The sequence below is a fragment of the Trichomycterus rosablanca genome, chromosome 9, assembly GCF_030014385.1.
Source record: "Trichomycterus rosablanca isolate fTriRos1 chromosome 9, fTriRos1.hap1, whole genome shotgun sequence".
NCBI lineage: Eukaryota > Metazoa > Chordata > Actinopteri > Siluriformes > Trichomycteridae > Trichomycterus > Trichomycterus rosablanca.
In genome coordinates this window covers 21,386,313-21,414,029 of record NC_085996.1, presented here as the reverse complement: position 1 = coordinate 21,414,029, position 27,717 = coordinate 21,386,313, and the positions used below count along the sequence as shown (strand labels likewise).

General features: G+C 39.1%; 1 protein-coding gene across 1 annotated transcript; it reads right to left on the bottom strand.

The window, feature by feature from the left end:
- On the bottom strand, positions 1 to 26,344 carry slc25a24 (solute carrier family 25 member 24). The gene is made up of 10 exons (XM_063002057.1): positions 25,954 to 26,344; positions 12,052 to 12,178; positions 11,459 to 11,546; positions 10,734 to 10,845; positions 7,057 to 7,215; positions 5,224 to 5,376; positions 4,170 to 4,277; positions 3,918 to 4,085; positions 2,259 to 2,409; positions 1 to 1,125 (listed from the first exon to the last, which is right to left on the bottom strand). Exons 1-10 carry the CDS (start codon positions 26,134 to 26,136, stop codon positions 944 to 946), a joined length of 1,431 nt encoding a protein of 476 aa, XP_062858127.1. The 5' UTR covers positions 26,137 to 26,344; the 3' UTR covers positions 1 to 943.
- Between the last annotated feature and the right edge of the window lie 1,373 nt (positions 26,345 to 27,717).

Sequence of the window (27,717 nt, the reverse complement as noted above, 5' to 3'; positions counted from 1 at the left end):
TACAAAGTATCAAATTTATTGACATATTATATAAAATACAATAATGTAAACAGAAGATTTTACTGATGACTACACATTGGAGTAAAAAGCAAAAACGGTCTGATTATACAGCCAGCAAACAAACTGAAGAGATCATATAAGGCACATGAACTTTTTGCAAATGTGTGCAAAATTCAATCTAGCATGACAACAGCAGGAATCCATAACATTGTATTTTGGTTTAAACATAAAAACATGTAAACCTGAGAATAAATGGTTAAAATAATAGAATTTTAAATGAGTGCAGTGCAAAGATCATCAGGATGAGCTGCGGCAAGTGTGTTACAAAGTGCAAATGCATATGCAAATGCATCCACACAAATTTGGCTAATTTATGGGAGGGAAGGTGATACAGGGTCTGAGTGAGTGAGGGGGAAGTCACATGGAGCTTAGTGTGGATCTCCATACACAAAACGACATTGTGTGGGAATATTGGCAGGTGATAAGAAGCGGTCACAGACTGGAGATGTGTCGGAAGGTGATTCTGCAAGCAGCAGCAGATTCACTATTGGGAATTGGAAATGACTAGATTGTAAAATAAAGGTGGAACAAAATCCAGAGATAATACAACAACTGAATAGATGTACAAGGCACTATATATAGTCAACTTAATTTGTCCTATATTTTAAATATATAATTTATAATAATAAAATACAGGACAAATAAAATTTATTAGGTACTCTGTGGAGGACAATCTTAACACTAATCTGCTGGACATTTGTCTGCTGGTATTAAATGACAGTTCAGGTAATGTATTGAAACCCACTTTTCCTGCTGTTGGTGCCTTTGAGAATTCACTTTGGTTCATGCAGCTTTTTCATCAGAATTACCTCAACACACACACATAGACACATGCTGTTGAAATCACTCTCACTCCCTCACACACACTTTCACCTTGACGTCTTTATTTAGAGATGCCCAGACCAGTCTTCATGTACTCATACACAACATAGCTGATGCTGACTGCAGGGATGACTTTCATAAAGTTTGGCAAGATACCACGGTAGAGGCCAAAAAAGCCTTCTTTCTCCAAAATCCTCTTGGTCAGTTTTGTCATAGACAACGGCTCTGAGCCTTCCATAGACGCTGCAGACGAGGAGAAAAATCAAAGATCAAATTAATTACTCTACTTGTTTTCTGTTAAAAAATGCAATCGATGAACTAACTGCAAACTTTAAGATGTAACTGCTAAGTAACACTTGTGACACTGAATTTATTGACATTTACATTTTCGGCATTTAGCAGATGCTCTTATTCAGAGCGACTTACAGAAGTGCTTCCATAGTGAACATTACCTTACTCTAGTTTAAGTGGACACCATTACAAGAACACAAATCTGTTTAAACCCTGTTAGAACCAAAGTTAGTTTTGTTTTGTTTGTTTTTTTTGCAAGAAATGAATGAGTGTTAGTAAGTAAGTAAGTACAAGTCAGCTTAAGTGCTTAGTAAAGAGGTGACGAAGGTTTTTAATTGTTTTTTAAAGACAGCAAGAGACTCATGCTTGGACAGACAAAGGAAGTTCGTTCCACCACTTGGGTGCAAGTACAGAGAAGAGCTTTAATGCTTGTCTTCCTCGAGTTCTGGGAGGATCAAGTCGAGAGAAACTAGTGGCTCGGAGGTTGCGTGGTACAGAGCAGGGCATTAGACCATGAGGGTAACTTGGGGCTGGTCCATTTTGGGCTTTGTAGGCGAGCGTCAGTGTTTTAAACTGAATGTAGGCAGCTACAGCAAGCCAGTGAAGAGAATGCAGCAATGGGGTGATGTAGCAGTGTTTAGGTTGGTTAAAAACCAGACGGGCAGCTGCATTTTGAATATAAGCTGCTTTTTATAAACAAAGCATTGAATATTAATGATCTATGTGTGCTCGGGTGGTGCAGAAGTAAATTACGCTAAACCACTACCACTGGGATCGAGGATTCATATCCCCAGCAGTGTTAACAGCCTGTCGGACATGATTGACTACGTCTGATGGGAAAGGCTAAGGCTCAGTGATGGATTGCCGTCCTGTTCTGGGTGTGTTACTGTATAAAACAATTATTCATAAAATGTATGAAAATGAAATTAAAGATGTTAAATAAATGATCTCATTGTAATTGGTTTACTTAAAGAGGGATTTCAACTCCAGGTCTTATATTTATCTATTAGTATTCAGATTCCTTTGAATAGATGAGTGAGGAATGGAAATGGGGAAAATATTGGAAGCTTGGCTGAGATGTTTACCTTGGGCCTGCATGCGGGTACGGATGAGGGCAAGGGGATAACTAGCCAGCTGACCGCAAGTGCTGGAGATGGTTCCACATCCCAAGAGAACTAGCAATCCAGGGTTAGCTGAGTCTTTAGCATAGCGTGACAACCAGGCGTTCTTTAGGGTCTGTACGATGAGAGATATACAAAAAAACAGTTAATTATGTAAATGCTACTAAAGATATTTTAGTGAGTTTTGGTCTCATTCATTAAGAGGTCCAGAAACATTCCTAAATATTAAAGTATAATTATTATTACTATATAGACACAAATAAATCGTGAAATGACAAATGGTTCCAAATATTATAATATGGTAAGGCACTCTCTTTATCTAAGCTTTGACACAAATAGATAAGACTGCAAATGCTGAAATTCATACAATTTGGTGGAAATTTGACAAGAACCCCTGACACATAAAAAACAGTGTAACACCACGACATGACAGAAATTTGACAAAACGCAAGCATGACTTATCAAAACACATGTCAAAACTACTACAGTACCTGCTAAAAAGTATAAAGTTTTTGATCTGTTGGTCCTGGATTCTGTAAAGTTGATTTGAGACAATGTTCATTGTAAAAAGCGCTATATAAATACATTTAACTTGACTTGACTTGATACACATAACTTATTCTGTACAATACCTACACATCTGGACATTATCCTAAATTATTCTAATTCTAAATTGAAACGTTGTGAAATAATACTTGAAACATTTACATTAACGGACTCACAGTAGATTATACTTTAATGCTGTATATCTGTACATTTATAACTTTACATGTATATATTGAACAGACGGTGCTAGTTTTATGTAAAATTTATGTAAGCAAATGTGTGTTCTGTATTTAATGTGTGTTAAAACTGTGAGGGACTATGCACCCAAGATTCACCTTTCAACCCTGTGTTTTTGTGAACGTTTTTTTTTTTTAATGCATTTTCTCCCCATTTTCCTCCCGATTCAGTGCACTCAATTTTGTCTTCTGCTGCTGACGGATACCTGATTGCATCTGAGGAGAGCATGTCGCTGTACACGCCTCTCCCGTGCACAGCCCTCCTCTTCTCGCCCATGCATTCTACACAGGCGTCTCTTCCTCCAATCAAGGTCCTTACACAGCGTATGAAGACCCACCATCCCGAACGTAGTCCGGCCCCCACCCTGCAGATACGGTGGCCAATCAGTATCTGCTGCAGGCACTGCCAATTATGCCCGCCAGATGGCGCCCAGCCGACCGATGGCAACGCTGAATTTCGAACCGAGGAGTTCAGAATCCCGGCACTGATGTGCTAGCGGAACATCTGCTGCGCCACCTGGGCGCCTGTGGAACTGTTTTTGACAGAAGTTAAGAAGGTCAGTAGTAGTCATATTCAGTATAAAATTTAGGGCCTATTTGATTTATTGTGTTACTTGAATTTGTTGTATAAAAGCAACCGTAAGTAACCTTTTCAAATGTGCATTTTAATATGGAGTCTGAATACTTCTTTACTGTTAATGTATTTTTTAAAGTACAAAGTCTAATGACATTATGTCTGTAGGTTTGAATGGTAGGTGTGCAGTAAACGAATATTAAATGACAAAAACAACAAGTAAATACTTATTTTCCCTATTTGTATGTAGAAATTGTATTGACTTGCCTCATAGACAGCCAGATCTATTCCAGCATAAGGAATAATACCAAGGATGTTGGGAATGTAGCCTTTGTAAAAAGCCTTCACTCCTTCCTTCTTCAAAATCTTCTTAGCACAGTCAAACATTCCCGAATACTGACCCGTCTTCCTGAGAGTTAACCTGGTCTTCATCACCTGAGGAATACAACACAAAATGTACTTTATTTACAGTGCAAAAAACCCAAGCAGTTACTTGGTTCTAATTCTCTATGCTCGTACCTCCATGGGGTAGATGGAAGTTTGTGCTGTAGCTCCAGCCAGAGAACCCGCTATAAACCTTTCATGGGTCTGAATTTTTCCTCCCTCTGAGGTAAGCAGCTTCTTATACTGACAAAACAGAGAAGATTATAGGTGTTAATCACAAACACGAAAGTTCAACTGTTCCTTAATTCATTACGGCTCTTTCACCCTAAATAAACAGCAAATTCTGATCATCATTTCAGTCTTATTTTAATGGTATCCCATCCCATACACATATGATGACAAAACATATTGTGATAGTGTGAGCGTGGTGTGATCATGTAGGATAAAAATGTTTCAAGAGTGCAGCTCTGGGATTATGTATAGTTTTATAAGAACAGGATGGGTCACGCCATGCTACAGCGGCACCAGGTGGAACCCTGTACCTGAAAGATATTTCAAGATTAACCGCAATGTGCATGATGGCTAAACAAGGCGAACGTTTCGAACTCGTGAGTTCGAATCTCAGCTCTGCTACCGGCAAGCTGGACACCTATGAACAATGATCAGTATGAACAATAATCGGCTTGTTCATAGGGAGGGTGCCGGAGGGAATTCCTTATAACTGATGCACTTACGACCTCTGCTGGCTGATTGATGCGTAATCAGGGTGCGTCTCTCCGTGCGCAAAACTGATCCACATATGAACTCTCTTCGTGCAGGTGAAAAGATGCAGTTGGCTACTGCACATGTGTGGAAGGGGGCGTGTGTTAGTCACGGCTCTCCTCAGTCAGAGTGGAAGTCAACATCAATAGAGAGGAAGCTTAATGCAATAAGATAATTGGATAGGACTAGATTGGGAGGAAGATTGAGGGAAAATGTGAAAAAAGGGCAGAACTGGATAGCCACAGAGCCACAAAATGGACACTAATATCACAGGTGGCCAAAATATGAAAAACTAAGAACATGACAGATTTTCATCTTCCAAAGGGGAGTATGACAGAAAAAGTTTGAGAACCACTGCTTTAAAGGGTGCTATGAATGAAAAAAGGTTGACGCTGGTCTAAACAGTTAATCAAATGATTTGACTTACCTGTTCATAGGCCATGAACTTGATGGCTGTTTCCGGGGCAATTTTTATCACATTCACTCCATTGCCCCTCCACAAAGATGCGACGCCACCCTCCTTAATCATCTGCTTAAAACCATTGACCAAACTGATCTGGTTTGATTTTGAAGCATGAACCTATAGTGTAGCAGAGTAGATAGATTGATAAATAGATTTAATCATTTGTTGACTAGTACAATGTTTACTTTCAATTTTTATTTATTGCTGTTTCCCCTGCTGCAACATCCCATGCACAGTTTCTGTAATAGCGGCATTTATATAGTGCATCTTTCCTTACTGCTTAGCATAAAGCATGGTACTATATAAATAATACTGCCGCCGTCTATTAGACAGCATGCAAAACTGACTATATATGTGAACATGTCCCAAAACAGTACTGCATAACAGAAACATCAATGTTATTGTTATTCATTACAACAATAACCCAAAACATTAGGACCATTTGCATCATCTGCTGTCAAAACAGCTCTGACCCAGCAGGTCCATCAACTTCTGTATGTTCCATGGTGAATTGTCCAACAGTCCATTCGGCACATGTCTGGCTATCCACATGATTAACCTGTTAACCTTCTTCCATTGCTCTGATGAGCAGTTTCGGAGACTGTTCCACCCACTTGCCTGGCCATAACAAATTGGCTTTATCAAAGACACTTAGGTCTTTTTGTTGATCATAGCGGCTGCATTCAACACATGTACTATGAGTAACTACCAGCAGCCTGACATTTAATGTAACCCTGACTGTCACATGCACAACTGTTAAAAAACATGAACGACAATGCAGATTCTTGGGGCATGGTCCTAATGTTTTGGCTCATCTGTGTATAAGAGTAATAATAATAATAATAATAATAATAATAGTGGGCGTGGGTAGTGCAGTGGTAAAACAAGCTAGCCCAACATTGCTGAGATCCTCAGCTTCTTAGTTTGAATCTCAGCTCTACTATCGGCTGGCCAGACACCAACCCAGACATGATTGGTGTCTGAGGGAGTACAGGCCAAAGGGATTCCTCATTGCTACTGCAAGTGCAGCTTCTGCTGGCTGGTCGAATGTGCCTACATGGAGATGAATAATGGAGAGCAGTGCATATTCTCGTGAAACTGCTCTTTGTATGAACCTGATCATGCAGGTGAAAAGCGCCTGAAAAATGCACACATCTGAGGAGGCATGTGTTAAATACTGCCCTCCTCGGTCAGGGTAGAGGAGAGAAAATTGTGTGACTGGATAAGACTAATTTGGGAGAAAAAGAAAAGAATGCATAAACAGAATAATATTAAATTAGTGTTATTTTAATTATTATTACTATTTTAATTACTATATTAGCATAGTAAATTATTGGGTTTAGTGGACAAGGTAGAATGGTTTGCCCTGGGCATTAGGTGGGCTAGAGCACCACATGCATTGAAATGCTTTAAACCAAATTGGGAACTGATGAGAAAACTTGCTTTGATAAAAAAAAAAAGTTGTAACACTTTAGCAAAAAAAAAAAATCCTAAAGATATGTGTGTTTAATTTATAGTATTAACAGTTGTAGAGTTTTATACTTTTTGGTAATGTTAATACATTTACTATTAAATGTTTTAGAAAACTATTCAAACATTAATTAAATGTGAATTAATACCTCCTAGAGATTTTTTGTACATGCACTATATGACAAAAAAAGTATGTGGACACATCCATAAGCTTGTTGGACATCCTCTTTTGAAACCACGGACAATAATAAGGGGTTTGCCCTTGTTACTGTATAATACTGTACACTATATTCATATTACCGTAAAAAAAAAATTACTGTACTGTACCTGCATAAAGACTTTCATTCGGTCCAGGGGAGCCGTACCTGTGCGTGAAACTGCACCGGCTACCGCACCCGCCACTAGCTGCCTCCACCACTGGCCGGTCTTCTTCTCCTTCTCAGTAAACTCGTCTGGGATGGTAAGACTGTCACCTATATCCAACACCTGCAGCACAATGTAAAAAGTGAGGGCTGGAGTTTTTTTTTTTCAGCAGGATGACTAATGTACCTGCTGCTAAAGTTACAGTGTATCCAATTCTGTAAAGCAGAACCAATATAGCTTTACATTATTAGAACTTAGTTACATTACCATTTGAACCTGAGAGCAGAACACTGGTCAACTATACAGCCCCAATTCTAGTCTTCAAGACTAGCACTATACAGTGCAGGTGACATCATCAGCTATATCTTAGGCACAGGTTGGCCGAAGCCATGCGATGGATTGGTGCGCTATATACGTATATATGGACCTGAAAGCAGAACACTGGTCTGAGATATAATATATGTCTAATGATGGTCTAATGATCACAGACCAGACATGTGTCAGAGAGTATGTGTGGTGATCGACTCTCTTTGATCAGATGGGGGTTGTTCAGGTGGCATTGGATTCTCAATCAGGAACTGAAAATGACTGAAGATAAATTGGAAGATAAATTTGATGCACCCCAACCAATTTCACAAGAAAAAGTGCAAATTCGTAAACATGGCATATAATACTTTACTCTGACATTAGTTTCTCAGTATCAGTGTCTCAACAATTGTTTTTCAGTCTTTATTTGCTAGTCTGTTTCAGGGTTTTTTTAAACCCTGGGTCACGGCTGAAAAAAATGTGTAGCAAAAAAAATAAAATAATAATAATTAAATAAACTTGTATGCAAACTCCCCCTTGTGGAGGCTTTATGTTACATCTTGTATAGAGAGAGTAAGATGCCTGGGTCGCATAAAAAATCATGGACAAAATGTGGGTTGCTTGAAAAAAAGTGGTCTATTTGACACCTAGCATTTTTTACAAATCCAATAGTGTAACACTTTAACTCTAGTGACTGTGTCTCTTTAGTGTATAGGGATGTACTAATCCCCTTTTCACAGTTTAAATACACTACCGACTCAAAGCTCTGAAAAGCGTGTTACACAACATGTGCATCTTCTTATCAACAGAGCCTGAAAGTTTAACATTGTTAGTTTTGCACTCCCTTTTAGCTTCTTGAAACAGCAGTTTGACAGTCCTATGTTTTTGTCTGACACCGTAATGGCATGATTAAGTGTCAATCTGACAGATCTATAAAATCTTTAATTCTATCTAGCATTTCATGCCAACATTGGCCCCAGAACCAATGTTCAGTTCTGGATTAGTGCATGCTTCTCAAAGTATTCAGCCTTTATATGGAATTCTTACATAATAGTTCTATACTACTGTTTCATTTTAAAAACAGAATCAGTTTAACTGTAGATCACCTACCACATTCACCTTCTCTTTAGACTCATCCTTTTCAAAGTCTATGAGAAACCACTCCACTTTCTCCATTTGCTGCTGCTGCTGTAGCAAAGCCATTCCAACCCACCGTTTCAAACTTGTCTGATACGCTGGTTACATTGAATAGTTGTGGTAAAGCATTCTACACACTCTCTTTCGGTGTGTAATCCCATAACAAGAGGCCCTTAAATTAGCTGTGCTGTGATTATCCACACTGTTCTGGTTAAACTTACAGGGAGCAAAGCTTCAGACGTCTAAGGGTCAGCCAGGGCTAGATGTATGTGCATGGAAGGTAAACAGTGTGGAAGGCATTGATTTTCCTGCTGTGGCTTTAAAATCCTGATGACCAAAACCAGGTGGGATTAAACGTTGTACCTAAGCATAGATTAGATTTCCAACCATGATTACTCATACTCACACGACATTTTAAAAGAAAAGTCACTACCTTTTCCTACAAACCCGCTAAATTTCACTAGGCTTGTGTTTGCACACAGGTGGAGTCTATGGAGTCATTTAACTCTCATTTGTTTAACAAATGCATTTTATTTTGAAAAAAGTAAAATGAACAATACAGAGGTCTAAATGAAAAGATAAAAAAAAAAAAATACCCAACTACATAATTAGATGAGTGACAGCTCAGCACTAAGCGCCATTAATAACTGTAGTGTTTATATTTATATGAGGCGCTTGGGTGGCACAGGGGTAAATTATGCTAGCCCACTAAGGCTAGGGATCCACTGTACTGGATACTGAAAAAAGTATCAAGGATCCCTGACACATAAAACAATGTAACACTATGAGATAACAGAAATTTACAGTACAATGACCTAAAACATCATCACTGATGCAAAATGTCAGCGTGATTGATCCGAAAACATGTCAAAACTACTACAAAGCCTGCTAAAATGATAAACTAATACATATAACATCATTTAACCACTCCTTTTTTAGAAAGCAGTTTTGAGCTATATTGGTTGTATGTCAATGAACCGCTGACAGGCTGTTGGGTGACCAGACTCATTGGTATGGATATATACATAATTTGTATATTATGACTTAATTAGAAAAAAAAGGATTAGTCTTTTAAACCTCTAATCATCTAGGTTTATAAATGGCTAGCCAAGCTGCTTAAGAGGTCACTTACCTGTGAGCCTGCCAGAGAAACACCCCCTCTCTCCCTCCATCCACCCATTAAGAACATTTTCTTTCCTATAAATACTTTCTTTTCAGCTATCAAATTAAAATATGGGTAGTACACACTTTCTAAATAATGTTTTTAATAATATTCTTAGCTGGCCAAAAGATACACAATATGGACAAAAGTATTGGGATATACCACTTATTTATCGAATTTAGGTGCTTCATCCAGTACCACTGCCACAGGTACCACTGCTAGTGTAGCCATGCACTTTGCCTTTACAAACATTTGTAAATATAATTATTATTACAACAAAAATAAGCTACCTACCTTCAAGTGTGGTAAATTTCTTCCTTCCTAGATATTTCACATTCAAAAGTGGAAGTTTTTAGGACCCACAGCAACTCAGCCACAAAGTGGCAGACCGTGTAAAGTTACAGAGTGGGGTCGCCGAGTGCTGAGGTGCATAGTGCATAAAAGTCGCCAGTGCTCTGGCAGAGTGCAGAGTTCCAAGCCTCCTTTGGCATTAACGTCAGCACAAAAACTGTGTGCTGGGAGCTTGACGACAAGCCCTGACCTCAGCCACATCGAACACCTTTGGGATGAACTAAAACAGAAATTGCAAGCAAGGCCCTCTCATGTAACATCAGCGGCTGACCTCACAAATGCTTTTCTGGATGAATGGGCAGAAATTCTCACAGTCACACTTCAAAATCTTGTAGAAAGCTTTCACAGAGGAATGGAAGCTGTTGTAGCTGCAAAGAGAAGACCAACTGCTATAGATGTACTATAGGATGTCATAAACGCTTCTGTACGTGTAATGTGTAGGTGTCCCAAAACATTTGTCTTAAGTTAAGTTAATGTGTTTTAAGTTAGGTTCCTTGTTTTTATGTTTTATTGTAGATTGTACAGCACTTTGTTCAACAGCTGTGGTTTTAAATGTGCTTTATAAATAAATTGACATTGATTGACTTTCTTTGCCAAATGTCAAACCAAACTGCCCATTAGTGAGCCCAGACAGCTATCAACAACATAGTTTGATGGTAGATGACTGAGTGTGTGATGAGCTTACAGTGGAGTGTTTCCAGTAGTGTATTATCTCCTGCAGGTCAGTGGCAGGGTTGAAGAGGAAGTGCTGCCTCCATTCATTCCACTCCACTGTCATGGTGCCATCTGCATCGATGCTGGAGGAGACATGGAAGGTGAAATACAAATCCACAACATACATTTCAAGCATCTTTTATTTTGACCTTACTGTATAGTGGCATTTCCAGCATTGACCATAAGGTGTTAAAAATGGACTGAAATGACCTTTTTAAACCAAGCATTACCACAGTCAAAACCGCTGGGACAGAGGTCAAATAAGAGTGAATATTTAAATGAATCAGATTTCTCTCAGTAGTGTGGCTACATGTAGTAAGGCTGGATCAGTAGCTTACAATGAGTTACAGCTATTTAATCATTTAAAAGAGTCACACTGGTGGCTTTATTATAGTATATTGTTTACAACAACATTTAAATATTTGGGATATTTATTACACTTTCACTGTGTGTTTAAACACAATCAGTTACTCTCAATAAAAGCCCTTAAAGATAAAGTACAAGCTGTAAAAAAACAAAAAGATTTGCTCCTTCCCTATTTTATATAACCCAGGTAAACCCAAAATGTACTGAAAGAAAAATTCTGCTTGACCCTCCCTGGCTCTATGTGAAGAACTAATTGCCATCATGTGAAGTTGATACTTATTATGGTACCTTAACAAAATATTTGTAATAATGTAACCTATCATGTATTACCTTTTGAGGATCTTTTCAGCATGTGCCTTTGATACTTTCACTCCCAGCTCATTAAGTGCTTGTTGAATCTCTTTGTAATCAATGCGGCCTATGAAGGAAATTGAAAAAAAAAAAAAAGACATTATATACAGTGGTGGTTCTAGACCATGTGAGGTGGGGGGGCCAGGCAGGGGCCAGAGGCTATGTTAGAGGGGCCAATTACTTTCTGCCCAAATGTGCACTGTTAATGCCTAACAGGTAACAGTCGATATTCGACAGAATTCAACATTTTATTTATGCAGTTTTCAGTCTACATTTTCTTGAGTTTGATGTAAACAGATCAACAAAGAATCACCATTTAAGGCATTTGCTCTGCTTAAATGTCATTTATTCAGTCCTTTTCATTTTCATATTTAATCTGAGTTACATATACCGTATTCCTAGGGGGGGCCGTAGGGGGGGCCAAGCTGGTTGTCACTGACCCCACTGCCCACTACCCCCCCCCAGAACCGCCAATGATTATATAAACTATATGGCCAAAAGTATTTGGCCACCTGACAATAAGGTTGTTAGACGTCCCATTTCAAAAACAAAATAAAGTATTAAAATCTTACCGTCATTGTTTTTGTCCAAGCTCTTGAAAGTCAAATTGAGTTTTTTTTCATGTTCTAACAGGTAGTTGGAAAACTCCAGAAAGTCCAGTTGATCATCCTTATCCGAGTCCCCAGAGGAAACGATTTTCTGGTAAAAGAGAAGAGAAACAGAAATAAGTACTTATGAATCACTTTAGGCTATAGGTGCACCGAATCAAATTCAGTGTGTGCATTTTCTTTTTACTTTTGCAAGGCTGCCCTCATCTGTTCAGAAGTCAATGCTAAAATGGACCTCTGCTCTAATTGTTTCATATATTGAGAGATTAGGTTAAGATTAGTTTTAGTTGTTTCAGCCACACCCATAGCTAACAGTGTAGAACATTGTGACAACAGTGCTGTTCCAGTATGACTGTGCTGCTGTGCACAAAGCAAGGTTATGAAGACGTGCATGGTGTGAAGGAGCTTCAGGGGACAGCAGGCCTGACTTTAACCCTAGTAAAAACCTTTTAAATTGATTGATAACATGAAAAGCCTTTCTGAGCAGCATCAATTCTTGACCTCTATTCTTTAGATGATGGGGGGGGGATTCAAGCAGTAAATAAAATAAATAAACTTAAAAAGAGCCTCACAGTGAAGATAAACCGGAGCAGCGCGCGCGTGTGTGTGTGTGTGTTTGTGCCTTTAGAAGATACGCTTTGTTCACAGTATCGCTATAAGTGATTCATTGATTCACGAGTCGATTCATTTTTCGCCAAGCGTAAGTTTCTCTTCTCAGTTATCTCTCCGTGTTTACTGTTATTAATTAAATGTCGTGGTTTTAAATAAACACCAGCTACTACAGAACATTCTGTGTGACTCTCTTACATTAAAAAGCTTAATTAAAAAGCTTAATTAAACTGCTATTACCACAGATCTGTAACCGAGTCAGACTCGTTCCGTCTAAGGAGCTAAAAGTTTTCTAAAAGTTCAGCAGATGATCCTGAACTAACGAATTTGGTAATGAATAAACTTTTGCCTCGGATTGGCTCTGTAACGTTTTCTGTTCTCATCTAGTACATCACAAGTAAGAACCGCTTACGATTTACCAAAGTGAACCAGGAGTTTATATAACGTGCTGATAGAATCGACTCAGATGTAAGATGTGAATTATCTTTTTAAAGTAAATATTACAATCAGCAAAATTACATCGTATGTATGATGCACAACGTTAATGATGTTATTTTAGGTCATGAAGAGCTTTCACTGTGGTTTCTGTACAATGGTTGATGAATGGTGATGTGATGGTTGGCGCTTCGTAGCTCAAAGTCTGGATCAATCCACTGAGCTGTTAACTTAACATGGTCTTTATATATCACACGATCGGATCGGCTACTTTTAGGAAATATCGGCCGATCGCCGATAGCATATTTTGATTAAAAATCGGCCGATACCGATTCATAGCCGATCAATCATCCCATCTCTATTTATTAATGCCAATAGTTTGGAAATAGGATCCCTTGCAGTAGTGGTTCTCAACCAGGGGGCTACGGCCTACTGGGGGCCTCAGTGAGCCTAGACAGGGGTCCCATTGCATTGAATTAAGAACAGTAAAAATAATCACTTGTGAGGGGATAACAAAATCAATGGGTTATTAGCGTACAGCAGATCTACTGTGATGTCATTAATCTATTTTAAACTACTTATAGCCTTTGAAAATGGAAAATATTTGATTCGTTCACCTCAAGTGTCGGATGGGCACTACGAATGATTCTGATTTAGTTGATTCAAACCACAACAAGCTAAAAGCTTTTGCATGAGAAGAATAGATCTTTGCCCTCATATCGTTATTGTGCTAAGGTTGTCCAAGTCTAACTTCTGTTTTCTACTTACATTATACTGTAGATTTGGATGTCTGTTTATAACATGTCTCGACTTTGAAAGCATTGATTACTTAGTTAGTTGGTAAGAGAACCCAACGGTTGAGAGTTAGCATAAGAGTGTTAGCACACTCTACAGTTGGCATCAGCTAAGAATTTCTAGCTGAGAAGATCTAAGTCAATTAAGGTATACTAAATTAGCTTAGTTATGAAAACTTCTTTTTGCACATGCCATAATTACCTTTTTTATTTTAAGCTTAATAGAATGCATTAACATTTGCAGGTAAATGAAAGCAAGAAGGACCTGGGTTCAATCCCCAGGCGGGGTTGTCTGGGTCCTTTCTATGCGGAGTTTGCATGTTCTCACTGTGTCTGTGTGGGTTTCCTCCGGGAGCTTCGGTTTCCTCCCACAGTCCAAAAACATGCAGTCAGGTTAATTGGAGACACTAAATTGCCCTATACGTGAATGGGTGTGGGTGTGAGTATGTGTGTCTGCCCTGCAATGGACTGGCTCCCCATCCAGGGTGTTACTGTGTGCCTTGCGCCCATTGAAAAGCTGGGATAGGCTCCAGCACCCCCACAACCCTAGATTTACATTTACATTTTCGGCATTTAGCAGATGCTCTTACCCAGAGCGACTTACAAAAGTGCTTCCATAGTATTACCTTACCCTAGTTTAAGTAAACAACAGTCCAAGAACACTAATAACCCTAATAACGCTAATTGAATAAGCGGTTAAGAAAGTGAGTGAGTGAGGTAAATGATATGTTTTATCATTTTTATTACATTGCTATTTTTTAATAATAGATATACAGTATGTGTGCACTGGTATATGTGCATGCAGGGGAAAACAGGGCTTAGGGGTTTGGGGCCCACAGCACTTCTATCAATGTAGGATCCATTGTTGTAAGCTGTATGCATGGGTTGTATTTTCGATCTTGCATTATTCCATATTTGGATAATAACTGACTAGACATTTTGTCAAAAAAAAAAAGAACCTTAACTTAATGAATGAACTGGTGTGTCACTCTTTATGCAGGGAATTATGTGAGTTCAGCTGAGTAGTTCAGAGACCACACAGGGTGTGGAAGGAAGAAGGTGTACTGAGGGAGTGTCTTCCTCACATTCCTCACACTAAAACCTCACCTTTCTGGTTTCACACTAACCATATTTAGTCTACAGTAAAGGTGGAAACATTCAGCACCCTCAAGCACATGGCTTCTGGGCTGGCATGTGTTGGTGTTGTCACTAACAGTTTTGCTATGTGAAAAATATTAGCCAATAAACTTTCCCATTTTAAGAGAATAATGGAAAAGGCAAGGGAAAATCCAACAAGTTTCTTTGCCATGTCCATTGTTTTATATGGAGTTTTGAATATGTCATCTAAGTTATACCACAGCTAGTTATCAGCATTTACATGGTGTTTGTATATGATTTGCTTGCTTATATATGATTTCCTTGCTCATAAACAAATGACATGAAAATGTCTTTACCTGTATAAGCTTCAAGTTCTTCATAACATCCCATTATTGCTGTTTTTGTTCTAGTTCTATTGTTTTGTTCTTTTTTGTTCTAGCGTTTGAGGGGTGTTTATATGATTTGCTTGCTTATAAACAAATTACATGAAAATGTATTTTCCTATGTAAGCTTCAAGTTCTTCATAACATCCCATTTATTGCTATTTTTTGTTCTAGTGTTTTGTTCTAGTTCTACTGTTTTGTTCCAGCATTTGAAGAGTGTTTGTATGATTTGCTTGCTTATAAATAAATGACATAAAATTGTATTTTTCTATGTAAGCTTCTAGTTCTTCATAACATCCCATTATTGCTATTTGTTCTACTGTTTTGTTCTAATTCTATTGTTTTGTTCTAGTTAGAGATGGGACGATCGATCGGCTACGAATCGGTATCGGCCGATTTTTAATCAAAATATGCTATCGGCAATCGGCGATATTTCCTAAAAGTAGCCGATCCGATCGTGTGATATATAAAGACCATGTTAAGTTAACAGCTCAGTGGATTGATCCAGACTTTGAGCTACGAAGCACCAACCATCACATCACCATTCATCAACCATTGTACAGAAACCATCGTGAAAGCTCTTATGATGTAATTTTGCTGATTGTAATATTTACTTTAAAAAGATAATTCAACACGGTCACATCTGAGTCGATTCTATCAGCACGTTATATAAACTCCTGGTTCACTTTGGTAAATCGTAAGTGGTTCTTACTTGTGATGTAGATGAGAACAGAAGACGTTACAGAGCCAATCCGAGGCAAAAGTTTATTCATTACCAAATTCGTTAGTTCAGGATCATCTGCTGAACTTTTAGAAAACTTTTAGCTCCTTAGACGGAACGAGTCTGACTCGGTTACAGATCTGTGGTAATAGCAGTTTAATTAAGCTTTTTAATTAAGCTTTTTAATGTAAGAGAGTCACACAGAATGTTCTGTAGTAGCTGGTGTTTATTTAAAACCACGACATTTAATTAATAACAGTAAACACAGAGAGATAACTGAGAAGAGAAACTTACGCTTCACATAAAAACGAATCAACTCATGAATCAATGAATCACTTATAGCGATACTGTGAACAAAGCGTCTCTTCTAAAGGCACAAACACACACACACACGCGCGCTGCTCCGGTTTATCTTTACTGTGAGGCTCTTTTTAAGTTTATTTACTGCTAATCCCCCCCGATCGGAATCGGCTATCGGCCGATGTCCCTGAAAGGAGATCGGAGATCGGAATCGGTGCCAAAAACCCCGATCGGTCCATCTCTAGTTCTAGTGTTTGAGGGGTGTTTGTATGATTTGCTTGCTTATATATGATTTGCTTGCTTATAAACAAAAGACATGAAAATGTCTTTTCCTATGTTAGCTTCGAGTTCTTCATAACATCCCATTATTGTTACAATGAACTTTGTAATTCTTTTGTCTAATTTGTGTTCTTTTGTCTAATTGTTTTTTGTTCTAGTGCAAAACTGCTACTTCTCATTTAAAGGTTAAAGCTTTCCAAGTTAAAACTGATGTTAAAAGTCAACATTTTTAACAATGCAGATGGTGTGAGGTCCTGGGTTTAAATCTCGCCTTGAGCCACGCTCTGTGATGTGCATGTCCATGTCCATGTTTCATTTGGGTACTCCAGTTACCTCCCACCCTCCAAAAACATGCAGAATGCAGCCTGGCTGCCCTACATTACCCTTAAGGGGGAATAAATAAGTAGGTGAGTGTGCAATGTACTACACTGGACCTTTACAGTGCCTTGCAAAAGTATTCAGCCCCCTTGAACTTTTCAACCTTTTGCCACATTTCAGGCTTCAAACATAACGATATGAAATTGTAATTTTTTGTGAAGAATCAACAACAAGTGGGACACAATCGTGAAGTAGAACGAAATTTATTGGATATTTTAAACTTTTTTTAGAAATAAAAAACTAAAAAGTGGGGCGTGCAATATTATTCAGCCCCTTTACTTTCAGTGCAGCAAACTCACTCCAGAAGTTCAGTGAGGATCTCTGAATGATCCAATGTTGACCTAAATGACTGATGGTGATAAATAGAATCCACCTGTGTGTAATCAAGTCTCCGTATAAATGCACCTGCTCTGTGATAGTCTCAGAGTTCTGTTTAAAGCGCAGAGAGCATCATGAAGACCAAGGAACACACCAGGCAGGTCCGAGATACTGTTGTGGAGAAGTTTAAAGCCGGATTTGGATACAAAAAGATTTCCCAAGCTTTAAACATCTCAAGGAGCACTGTGCAAGCGATCATATTGAAATGGAAGGAGTATCAGACCACTGCAAATCTACCAAGACCCGGCCGTCCCTCTAAACTTTCAGCTCAAACAAGGAGAAGACTGATCAGAGATGCAGCCAAGAGGCCCATGATCACTCTGAATGAACTGCAGAGATCTACAGCTGAGGTGGGAGACTCTGTCCATAGGACACAATCAGTCGTACACTGCACAAATCTGGCCTTTATGGAAGAGTGGCAAGAAGAAAGCCATTTCTCAAAGATATCTATAAAAAGTCACCTGGGAGACACACCAAACATGTGGAAGAAGGTGATCTGGTCAGATGAAACCAAAATCGAACTTTTTGGCCACAATGCAAAACGTTATGTTTGGCGTAAAAGCAACACAGCTCATCACCCTGAACACACCATCCCCACTGTCAAACATGGTGGTGGCAGCATCATGGTTTGGGCCTGCTTTTCTTCAGCAGGGACAGGGAAGATGGTTAAAATTGATGGGAAGATGGATGGAGCCAAATACAGGACCATTCTGGAAGAAAACCTGTTGCAGTCTGCAAAAGACCTGAGACTGGGACGGAGATTTATCTTCCAACAAGACAATGATCCAAAACATAAAGCAAAATCTACAATGGAATGGTTCACAAATAAACGTATCCAGGTGTTAGAATGGCCAAGTCAAAGTCCAGACCTGAATCCCATCGAGAATCTGTGGAAAGAGCTGAAAACTGCTGTTCACAAACGCTCTCCATCCAACCTCACTGAGCTCGAGCTGTTTTGCAAGGAAGAATGGGCAAAAATTTCTGTCTCTCGATGTGCAAAACTGATAGAGACATACCCCAAGCGACTTGCAGCTGTAATCGCAGCAAAAGGTGGCGCTACAAAGTATTAACGCAAGGGGGCTGAATAATATTGCACGCCCCACTTTTCAGTTTTTTATTTCTAAAAAAAGTTTAAAATATCCAATAAATTTCGTTCCACTTCACGATTGTGTCCCACTTGTTGTTGATTCTTCACAAAAAATTACAATTTCATATCATTATGTTTGAAGCCTGAAATGTGGCAAAAGGTTGAAAAGTTCAAGGGGGCTGAATACTTTTGCAAGGCACTGTATATAGTCAACGCTGTATTCCTGCCTTGTGAATAAAAGAATGAACCAGAAATGAAAAAATTTGTAAAATGCAATGCAAGGGCCAATCAGGTGGCGCAGCGGTAAAAACACACGCTGGAACCAGAGCTGGGATCTCAAATACATCGTATCAAGTCTCAGCTCTGCCTGCCGGCTGGGCTGAGCAGCCACATGAACAACGATTGGCCTGTTGTTCAGATAGGGGTTGGATATTAAAAAGCCGGATAGGGACTCTCTCATAACTAATGCAGTTACGACCTCTGCTGGCTGATTGATGGCGCCTGCACAGAGATGAGAAAAGAGTGCTGTCAGGGTGTGTCTCTCCGTACACAGTGCTGATCTGCACTGCACTCGTCAAAGTGTAGGTGACAAGATACATACGGCATGCTGCCCATGTGTCGGAGGGGGGGTGTGGGTTAGCTTCATTCTCCTCAATCAGAGCAGGGATCGGCATTGGTGGAGAGAAAGCATTATGCTATTAGGCAATTGGACGCGCTAAAAGGGAGAGAAAGGGGGAGAAAATGCATAAACAACACCAAAAAAATGCGGCTTTGCCGGTGTTACTTTTTTGCGGAAGCATTTTTGCACGCAGGTGTTTCCAAGTAGTTCTCCACCAAAACAGTGCAGTAATACACTCAACATAAACGTCAACCACCAACACTATTACAGAAGTAATACTTCTACTGAGTACTAATACCAGTTATGAATATTACTTCTTATTAGTTGTGGCGCGCTACGAGTAAAGGCACCAACGGGATATTCGCGTTCCAGTGTTGCCAGATTGGGCGGTTTTCCTCCTAATTGGGCGGGTTTTCTTTTTCAAAAACAATTTAATAGCATTTAAATAACACTTCTATTGAAAATAGAATATTCAGTTTTAAGAAGCCCCAACGTTGTAGAAGGATATTAAAAGTAAAGTCAATTTTCAGTGCTGATTTGGCTTAATAGTGTTGGTCAAAATGTATTATATTTTTGAAATTAAATTAAAATTTCTTTTCCATGCATTCACATGATGATCAAGTATTGCAAAGGAATATCTTTAAAATTCTGTTAAGGTTATAGGCTATATTTTTGTTTTTCACAGGGAAAATGAGAAAAAATAAAAAGCTTATTATGCTAGGCTCGATGTAATTCTACATGGCACTCACTGCCTGTATAGGTAAATGAGTGTGTGACCAAAACACTACTAGATCAACAGCTACTAGCCACATACAAAAAATAAGGTATCAGACAGTTTCTGTGCCACCCCTGTGTGAGCAATGGTCTCAGTTTGGCCACCCCTATGAAAATTGTCTGGCTTTGCCACGGTCTACAGTTGAAAAAGAAGCAGATGAAATAGCTGATAAGAGATGAAGGACTAATTCAGTCGTGTATTCAGCTTGTATTTCTTGCCAGCAACCAGAAAAGAGGTTTGCAGGTAGCGCCATCCAATTTTGGTGTTTTTAGCAGTTTTTCTGACATTTGTATTATTCATATCGATATCGGAATTATATCGTATCGACCGAAATTAGGAGTTATATCGTGATATAAATTTTAGCCATATCGTCCAGCCCTACTTGTAATAATGAAATGAAATGTTCTTTTTTAACTAATTGGCTCTTCTGAAGTTTGGCCCAAGGCGGTGAGCCACCCATCATTGCCTGTAAAGACTGATCCTTTGGTGGATCCACCTTTTATACCCAACATAAATCTCTCACCTGTTACCAATTTACCTGCTTATTGTGGAACACTTTAACCTGAATATTCTATAAAGTTCTCACTCTATTTTCCCTCTGTTCCCACTTGTTCGGAGAGTGTTGCAGGCATTAAATTCCAAATGTGTTTATATTTACAAAATTCAGTGAAGTTGCCCATTGAAAACACTGGAAACCTTTTATTTCTACTTTTGTCAGTTACATAAAGATTCAGTAAAATTAACATATCACTGATTTTACACAATGTCCCAACAAATAAGGTTTGTAAATACTGATATAAGAGATCTAATTACCATGAGCTATGACTGAGAAACAAGCAAACCAGTGGCAACACTGTATCTGTGTCACACAAAGTAGGAACTTAACTATATAAACCTCTCTGTAAATAACCCCAAAGGAGTTACAAAGACACCCAAGTTGTTTTTTGTATTTGTATACAAAGCAGTGCTATCTATATTTGGTATTTAATTGCCTGTGAGTTGAAAACAAAACATACAGTGGGGAAAATAAGTATTTGATCCCCTGCTGATTTTGTAAGTTTACCCCCTTACAAAGACTTGAACAGTCTATAATTTTTATGGAAGGTTTATTTTAACAGAGAGAGACAGAATATCAACAAAAAATCCAGAAAAAAAACATTAAATAAAAGTTATAAATTAATTTGTATTTAATTAAGGGAAATAAGTATTTGATCCCCTACCAACCAGCAAGAATTCTGACCCCCACAGACCGGTTATGTGCCCATGAGGCACACAAATTAGTCCTGTCCCTGTATAAAAGACTCCTGTCACAGAATCAGTTTCTTCCGTTCAAATCTCTCGACCACCATGGGCAAGACCAAAGAGCTATCAAAGGACGTCAGGGACAAGATCGTAGACCTGCACAAGGCTGGAATGGGCTACAAGACCATCAGCAAGAAGCTTGGTGAGAAAGAGACCACTGTTGGTGCGATAATTCGAAAATGGAAGAAATACAAGATCACAGTCAATCACCCTCACTCTGGAGCTCCATGCAAGATCTCACCTGGTGGGGTAAGAATGATTCTGAGAAAGGTGAGGTCAGTCCAGAATTACACGGGAGGAGCTTGTCAATGATCTCAAGGGAGCTGGGAGCAGAGAAATGCTGGATAAGACCCCAAGAACACCATCCCCACCGGGCATTTCTTTGCCTCCAAACACGGCGAGTGGAGTTGATGCCAAAGAGCTCAATTTTTGTCTCATCTGACCATATCACATTCTCCCAAGCTTTCTCTGAATCATTCAGGTGTTCATTGGCAAACTTCAGACGGGCCTGTACATGAGCCTTCTTGAGCAGAGGGACTTTGCGGGCACTGCAGGATCTCAATCCATTACGGCGAAGTGTGTTACTAATGGTTTTCTTGGTGACTGTGCTCCCAGCTCCCTTGAGATCATTGACAAGCTCCTCCCGTGTAATTCTGGACTGACCTCACCTTTCTCAGAATCATTCTTACCCCACCAGGTGAGATCTTGCATGGAGCTCCAGAGTGAGGGTGATTGACTGTGATCTTGTATTTCTTTCATTTTTGAATGATCACACCAACAGTGGTCTCTTTCTCACCAAGCTTCTTGCTGATGGTCTTGTAGCCCATTCCAGCCTTGTGCAGGTCTACAATCTTGTCCCTGACGTCCTTTGATAGCTCTTTGGTCTTGCCCATGGTGGTCGAGAGATTTGAACGGAAGAAACTGATTCTGTGACAGGAGTCTTTTATACAGGGACAGGACTAATTTGTGTGCCTCATGGGCACATGACCGGTCTGTGGGGGTCAGAATTCTTGCTGGTTGGTAGGGAATCAAATACTTATTTCCCTTAATTAAATACAAATTAATTTATAACCCTTATTTAATGTTTTTTTTCTGGATTTTTTGTTGATATTCTGTCTCTCTCTGTTAAAATAAACCATCAATAAAAATTATAGACTGTTCAAGTCTTTGTAAGGGGGTAAACTTACAAAATCAGCAGGGAATCAAATACTTATTTTCCCCACTGTACATGTTTGTATGAATTAAGGACCTTTATTGTCAAATAATGTGGACTTATGGTGCATAAAAAAGGGGTTAGATATTTTGGTGATAAGACAGAAGCTGTCAATCACACACCTAAAAGGCAGCTCATATAAAATCTAAGCCCCCTTTAAGAGGCAGATAAGTTATAAGATGTGTAAATTGAAAGTTATTGTCAGATAATCTGTCATAATCCTCTTTCGAAAAATGGTGGTGTTCATTTGTCAAAAGAATCAGCGTGTCGGTGCAAGCACTAAAAGCTATCAGCGGTGAAGGTATTTGACTAGTAATCAAAAGGTCCTGATAAGTTGCCACCGCTGAGCCTCTGAGCAAGATGCTTAACTCTCGGATTTGACTAAGTATATTTACTTTCTATTGTAAGTTTTATACTGGTGGGGAACAAGACTGTAAATACCTTATATTCCTTCCCCCATGTAGACAGGTATGTTTTCTGCCTTCAGCCTAGTGAGTTCTTAACACAGACAGCATTTTAAGTCATCCTCTGCCCGCTCCAGAGAAGAAGTCTAAATTCTTAGATACCTTAAAAGGCTGCCTACTGAGGTGCCTTAATTCTAAGTGATAATTTGACACATAAACTTTTCTCACAAAAAATTACAAATATGGCGGACGATTAAGGAGCAACAAACAGAGTTCTTTTTAAATGTAAATAAATTCTCATTGATTTTTAATTTGTATAAAGGTGTACGAGTGTAATTTCTTTGCAAATTTGTGCTTGTCAGTGACAATTTAACTGTTTTCGGTACACGGAGGGGGATGTTAGCTGGCATGCTAGCGGGTTGTGTTGCCTCAACCCATTGGTTTGAATGGCCTGATGCTAGCTGTGTTAGCTTAGTAAACGAAAACTGTGGCGACGTAATCACTGTCTACGTTGTGGGTCTACATCAATGGTGGGCAAATTACGGCCCGCGGGCCACGTACGGCCCGTTAGGCTTTTTGATCCGGCCCATTGAGTATTTACAAAATTGTGCTAAAGACCGCATTCATTTCGCCATTTTCCTTCAATACCCTGCATTTCAGTTGATTCCACTAGATGGCACACTCCAAACACTACCGACCCTTGTTAAAGTCGAGTCTATTGTCTATACACACAGACAATTAATTCTTTGATTGATAATTTATATTAGTTCACCCCCCATCTGCTACTGGCCCGGCCCGTTTGTCAAATTTTAAAACCCAGTGTGGCCCTTGAGCCAAAAAGTTTGCCCATCCCTGGTCTACATAATCTGCCTTATGAGTTTGATGTCTTATTAGAATCCTCTCTACTTAGGCAGCCGCTTATGCTTGTAGAGATGGATCCAAAAAGACTTGCAGCTGTAAATGCTGCAAAAGGGACTTCTTTACAGATAAAGTGTCATAAAATAAAGTGTCTGATTGCTTTAATAATCCCCCACAGTTTGTTATTACGGGGGATTAAATATAAATTAATGCGTACAAATGGTTATATTCCAGTTTTTAATTATAAGCCAGTTTCCTTCTTCTTTTAAATGGTTTGGAAGACAAACAATAAAATTTTTTGAAAGACCTTACATTCTTCATTTAGTTATTGTCTGTTTTACAGCCACTTTATCTTGGATAGGGTTGAGATGGGTCTGATTAATTGGGAGAAAGGTAGGAAACACCCTGAATATTCCAGGGTAGACACTCGCACATTAACACACACTCACACAAGGCATGATTTCTAGTGGCCCCAATTTGCCTAGCAGCATGTCTTTGGACTTTCCTCAGAAAACCCTGAGGAAACCCATGCGGAAGGAGAACATGCAAACTCCACGCAGAAAGAACCCTGGTTGCGGCACTTGTCTGGAGCAGCAGTAAAACACGCCAGCACACCAGAGCTGACATCTTGCACACGAGTTTGAATATCAGCTCTGCTACAAGCAGGCAGGGTGGGAATGCTGGAGGGGATTCCTCATAACTGCTGCAATTGCAACCTCTAATGGCTAATCAATGAACGAAGGCTAGTGGAGATCAGTTTGTGACTCTCCATGCGTGATACGGATCCCCATATGAACCCACCTCGTGCCGTTAAAAAACAGGGGTTGGCTACAGCATGTCTCGGAAGGGGCATGTGATAGTCACAGCCCTCCTTAGTCAGGAGTCCAGGTCTGCAGTAGTAGAGGAAGCGAAACGTGATCATGTGATTGGATAAGGGAATCGAACCCAGGCCCTTCTTGCTGTTAAGTGTGCCATCAAACCTTACATTTTGATTTAATTTCTCAAATTAGTTTATCAATATAATGTAGTTTCTTGTGATTGGATAAGGTATTCTTTTTATTATTTCACAACCCCAAATCAGAAAAAGTTGGGACAGCATGGAAAATGCAAATGATAAAAAAGCACATTTACTTTGACTTTTGTAGATAGTATGAACCTGAGATATTTTATGTTTTATCTGCTCAACTTCATTACATTTATTAATCAACATCCATTCCTGCATTTCAGGCCTGCAACACATTCCAAATAAGGTTGGGTTCGTAAAGCATTTACCACTTTGTAATGTTGCCATTCCTTTTCACATGTAACTCGTGTGCATGTAACTCTGTATTGTAGTGCTGGACAAAGGTTTGCCAAAGTAATCCCTCACCCATGCGGTTATACCAGCTATTGTTGAGTGGCGGTTCTTGATGCAGTGCCGTCTGAGGGACCGAAGATCACGGGCGTTCAGCTTAAGCTTTACGCACTAAAATTCCTCCCAATTCCTTAACTCGTTATGATATTATGCACTGTAGAGGGAGAAATATGCAAATCTCTTCCAATCTTTCTTTGAGGTACATTGTTTTTAAACATTTCAATCATTTTCTCACGCATTTGTTGACAAACTGGAGATCCTCTGATCGTATTTGCTCATCAAAGACTCAGCCTTTCCTGGATGCTGCTTTTGTACCAAACCATGATTACAATCGCCTGTTGACATCATCTGTGAAATCACATCATTATTTAGTTTTTTCACCCCATTACTAGCCCTAAATTTGCCTCTATCCCAACTTTTTTTGGAATGTGTTGCAGGCCTTAAATGCATGAATGGATGTTTATTAATGAATGAAATGAAGTTGAGCAGATAAAACATGAAATATCTCAGGTTTAAACTGTCTGCAATCAAATAAAAGTCAAAGTAAATGTAAGGAACACTGTGTTTGGAATTAATTTGCATTTTCCATACTGTCCCAACTTTTTCTGATTTGGGGTTGTACTACAGTGGCATAACCATGGGTTATATTCACATTAGCTGACTTTTTAAGTATGTTTAATGCAAGAAAGACAGAAAAATATATTTGTTCCTATGACTGACTGGGCCAGTCTGAGTCTTGGTAAAGGCAGTAATAAAATAAACTAAACGGGTGCGGCAGACCGGTGCTTGACGGTAAACCTGGCATGAATTATGGCACACTTCTTATTTCATAATAGCAAGAAAAACAAGAAAATGTTCGACATTTTGTATGAGGTTTACCTGAGCAGCGTCCGGCCCCAGAGTAAAGCCCATACTGGCCAGGCCCGCTCGCAGCTCGGCGATGTCCACCTTCCCATCCCGGTTCACATCCAACATGTCAAAAAGCTCCGCGAAGTTCTTGCTCGGCTCGTCATTTTGACACCGAGCCCCGGAGAGAAAGAGGTTTCGCACAGCAGAATACATTGTTATTAAAGCTTTATAACAGGAACAAGCTGCCGCAGAGGAAAATGAAAGATAGTAACCGCGGAAGGGAAAAGCGCTGGGGTTTGTGGTGGCTTCAAGTTCTACAACTGCAGCGCGTCATCCAGCTCTGTTCACTTCCACTTCCTTCTATTGACATTAACTTATCGGTTAGCAAGATGCTAATGGCTGTCACCAGAGCTGCTATTGATTAATACACACACAGCAGTGTAACTGAGGAGAGAGAAAGTGGGCGGAGTCACTGCTGTTTTTTTTCCTTAAAAATGCCTCCTGGCCTCAGAGGGACACACCCTGCGGAATCGACACACGCATCGACTCACTTTCTGCTCAAAGCGACACCGCAAAAATTCTATTAAAACACAAAATGATCGACTGTTTCTTTTCTTCTTGCTCGAATTTAACTTAACTAAGTTTTCTGCACTGTGAAGAATTCAAACCTGTGTATTCATGCATTTACCTCAGTGGTATTTAAGCTGTAGGGGTCCCATGGGGTGCAAATGCTACAAGCTATGTGTGTAAATATTTGGAAGTCAAGGACCCATTAATGTGCAAAAAATGTAAATGAATTAAAAAAAAAAAAATCTCACAAATCCCCATATATTTATTTTATAAAAATAGGTGTATACAAATTATATAAGGTAAATCACATGGTTTTAACATTGTGGAAACAGTTTGGGGAACTTCCCTTATTCTTTTACCATGATTATGCATTTGATCACAGCTGGAGGACAACTAAAAACCTAATAAACTAAAACACGATTGAAGAAAAAAAACCTTTTGGGACCTTTTGTAGAATATATTACTACAAGTATACGGGTTTTATTTTGTTGATGTTGTTATTGGAGTACCATAGCTACTGTGAAGAACCCAAACCTGTGTATTCATACATTTACCTCAGTGGTATTTAAGCTGTAGGGGTCCCATGGGGTACAAATGCTACAAGCTATGTGTGTAAATATTTGGAAGTCAAGAACCCATTCATGTGCAAAAAATGTAAATGAATAAAAAAAAAAAAATCTCACAAATCACCCTATATTTATTTAATAAAAACTATTATTCGTGTTAGGAACATGCTTTTTATCGATTCATTTTAAGGGCAGTTGTAGCCTAGCGGTTAAGGTACTGGACTAGTGATCGAAAGGTTGCTGGTTCAAGCCCCACAACTGCCAAGTTGACACTGTTGGGCCCTTGAGCAAGCCCCTTAACCCTCAATTGCTTTAATGTACTTCGATCACACTATGCCTATGTGTTCTGTGTGCATTAATGTTAATGATCAGTTTGAGTATCTAGCCAAACTTTTATATTGCTATTATAATAGCAAATAACAGTAGTTCATTTAAAATCCTAATTAGTAAACTTTTTCAGACTAGTAACATTCTTAGCACAGTGGGCTACAATATTTTGGTATCAAATTGTTAACTGATATTAAATGAATGAGTTAGCCTGTCTTTCAGTGTGACAGCAATGACGAATAGAATTCACATCTCCTCTCTTTGGCAGTTTGAAATAGTTTCCCATTATTGCTAATCTGGCTATTTAGAAAGAGCAGTGACTTTGCTTGGG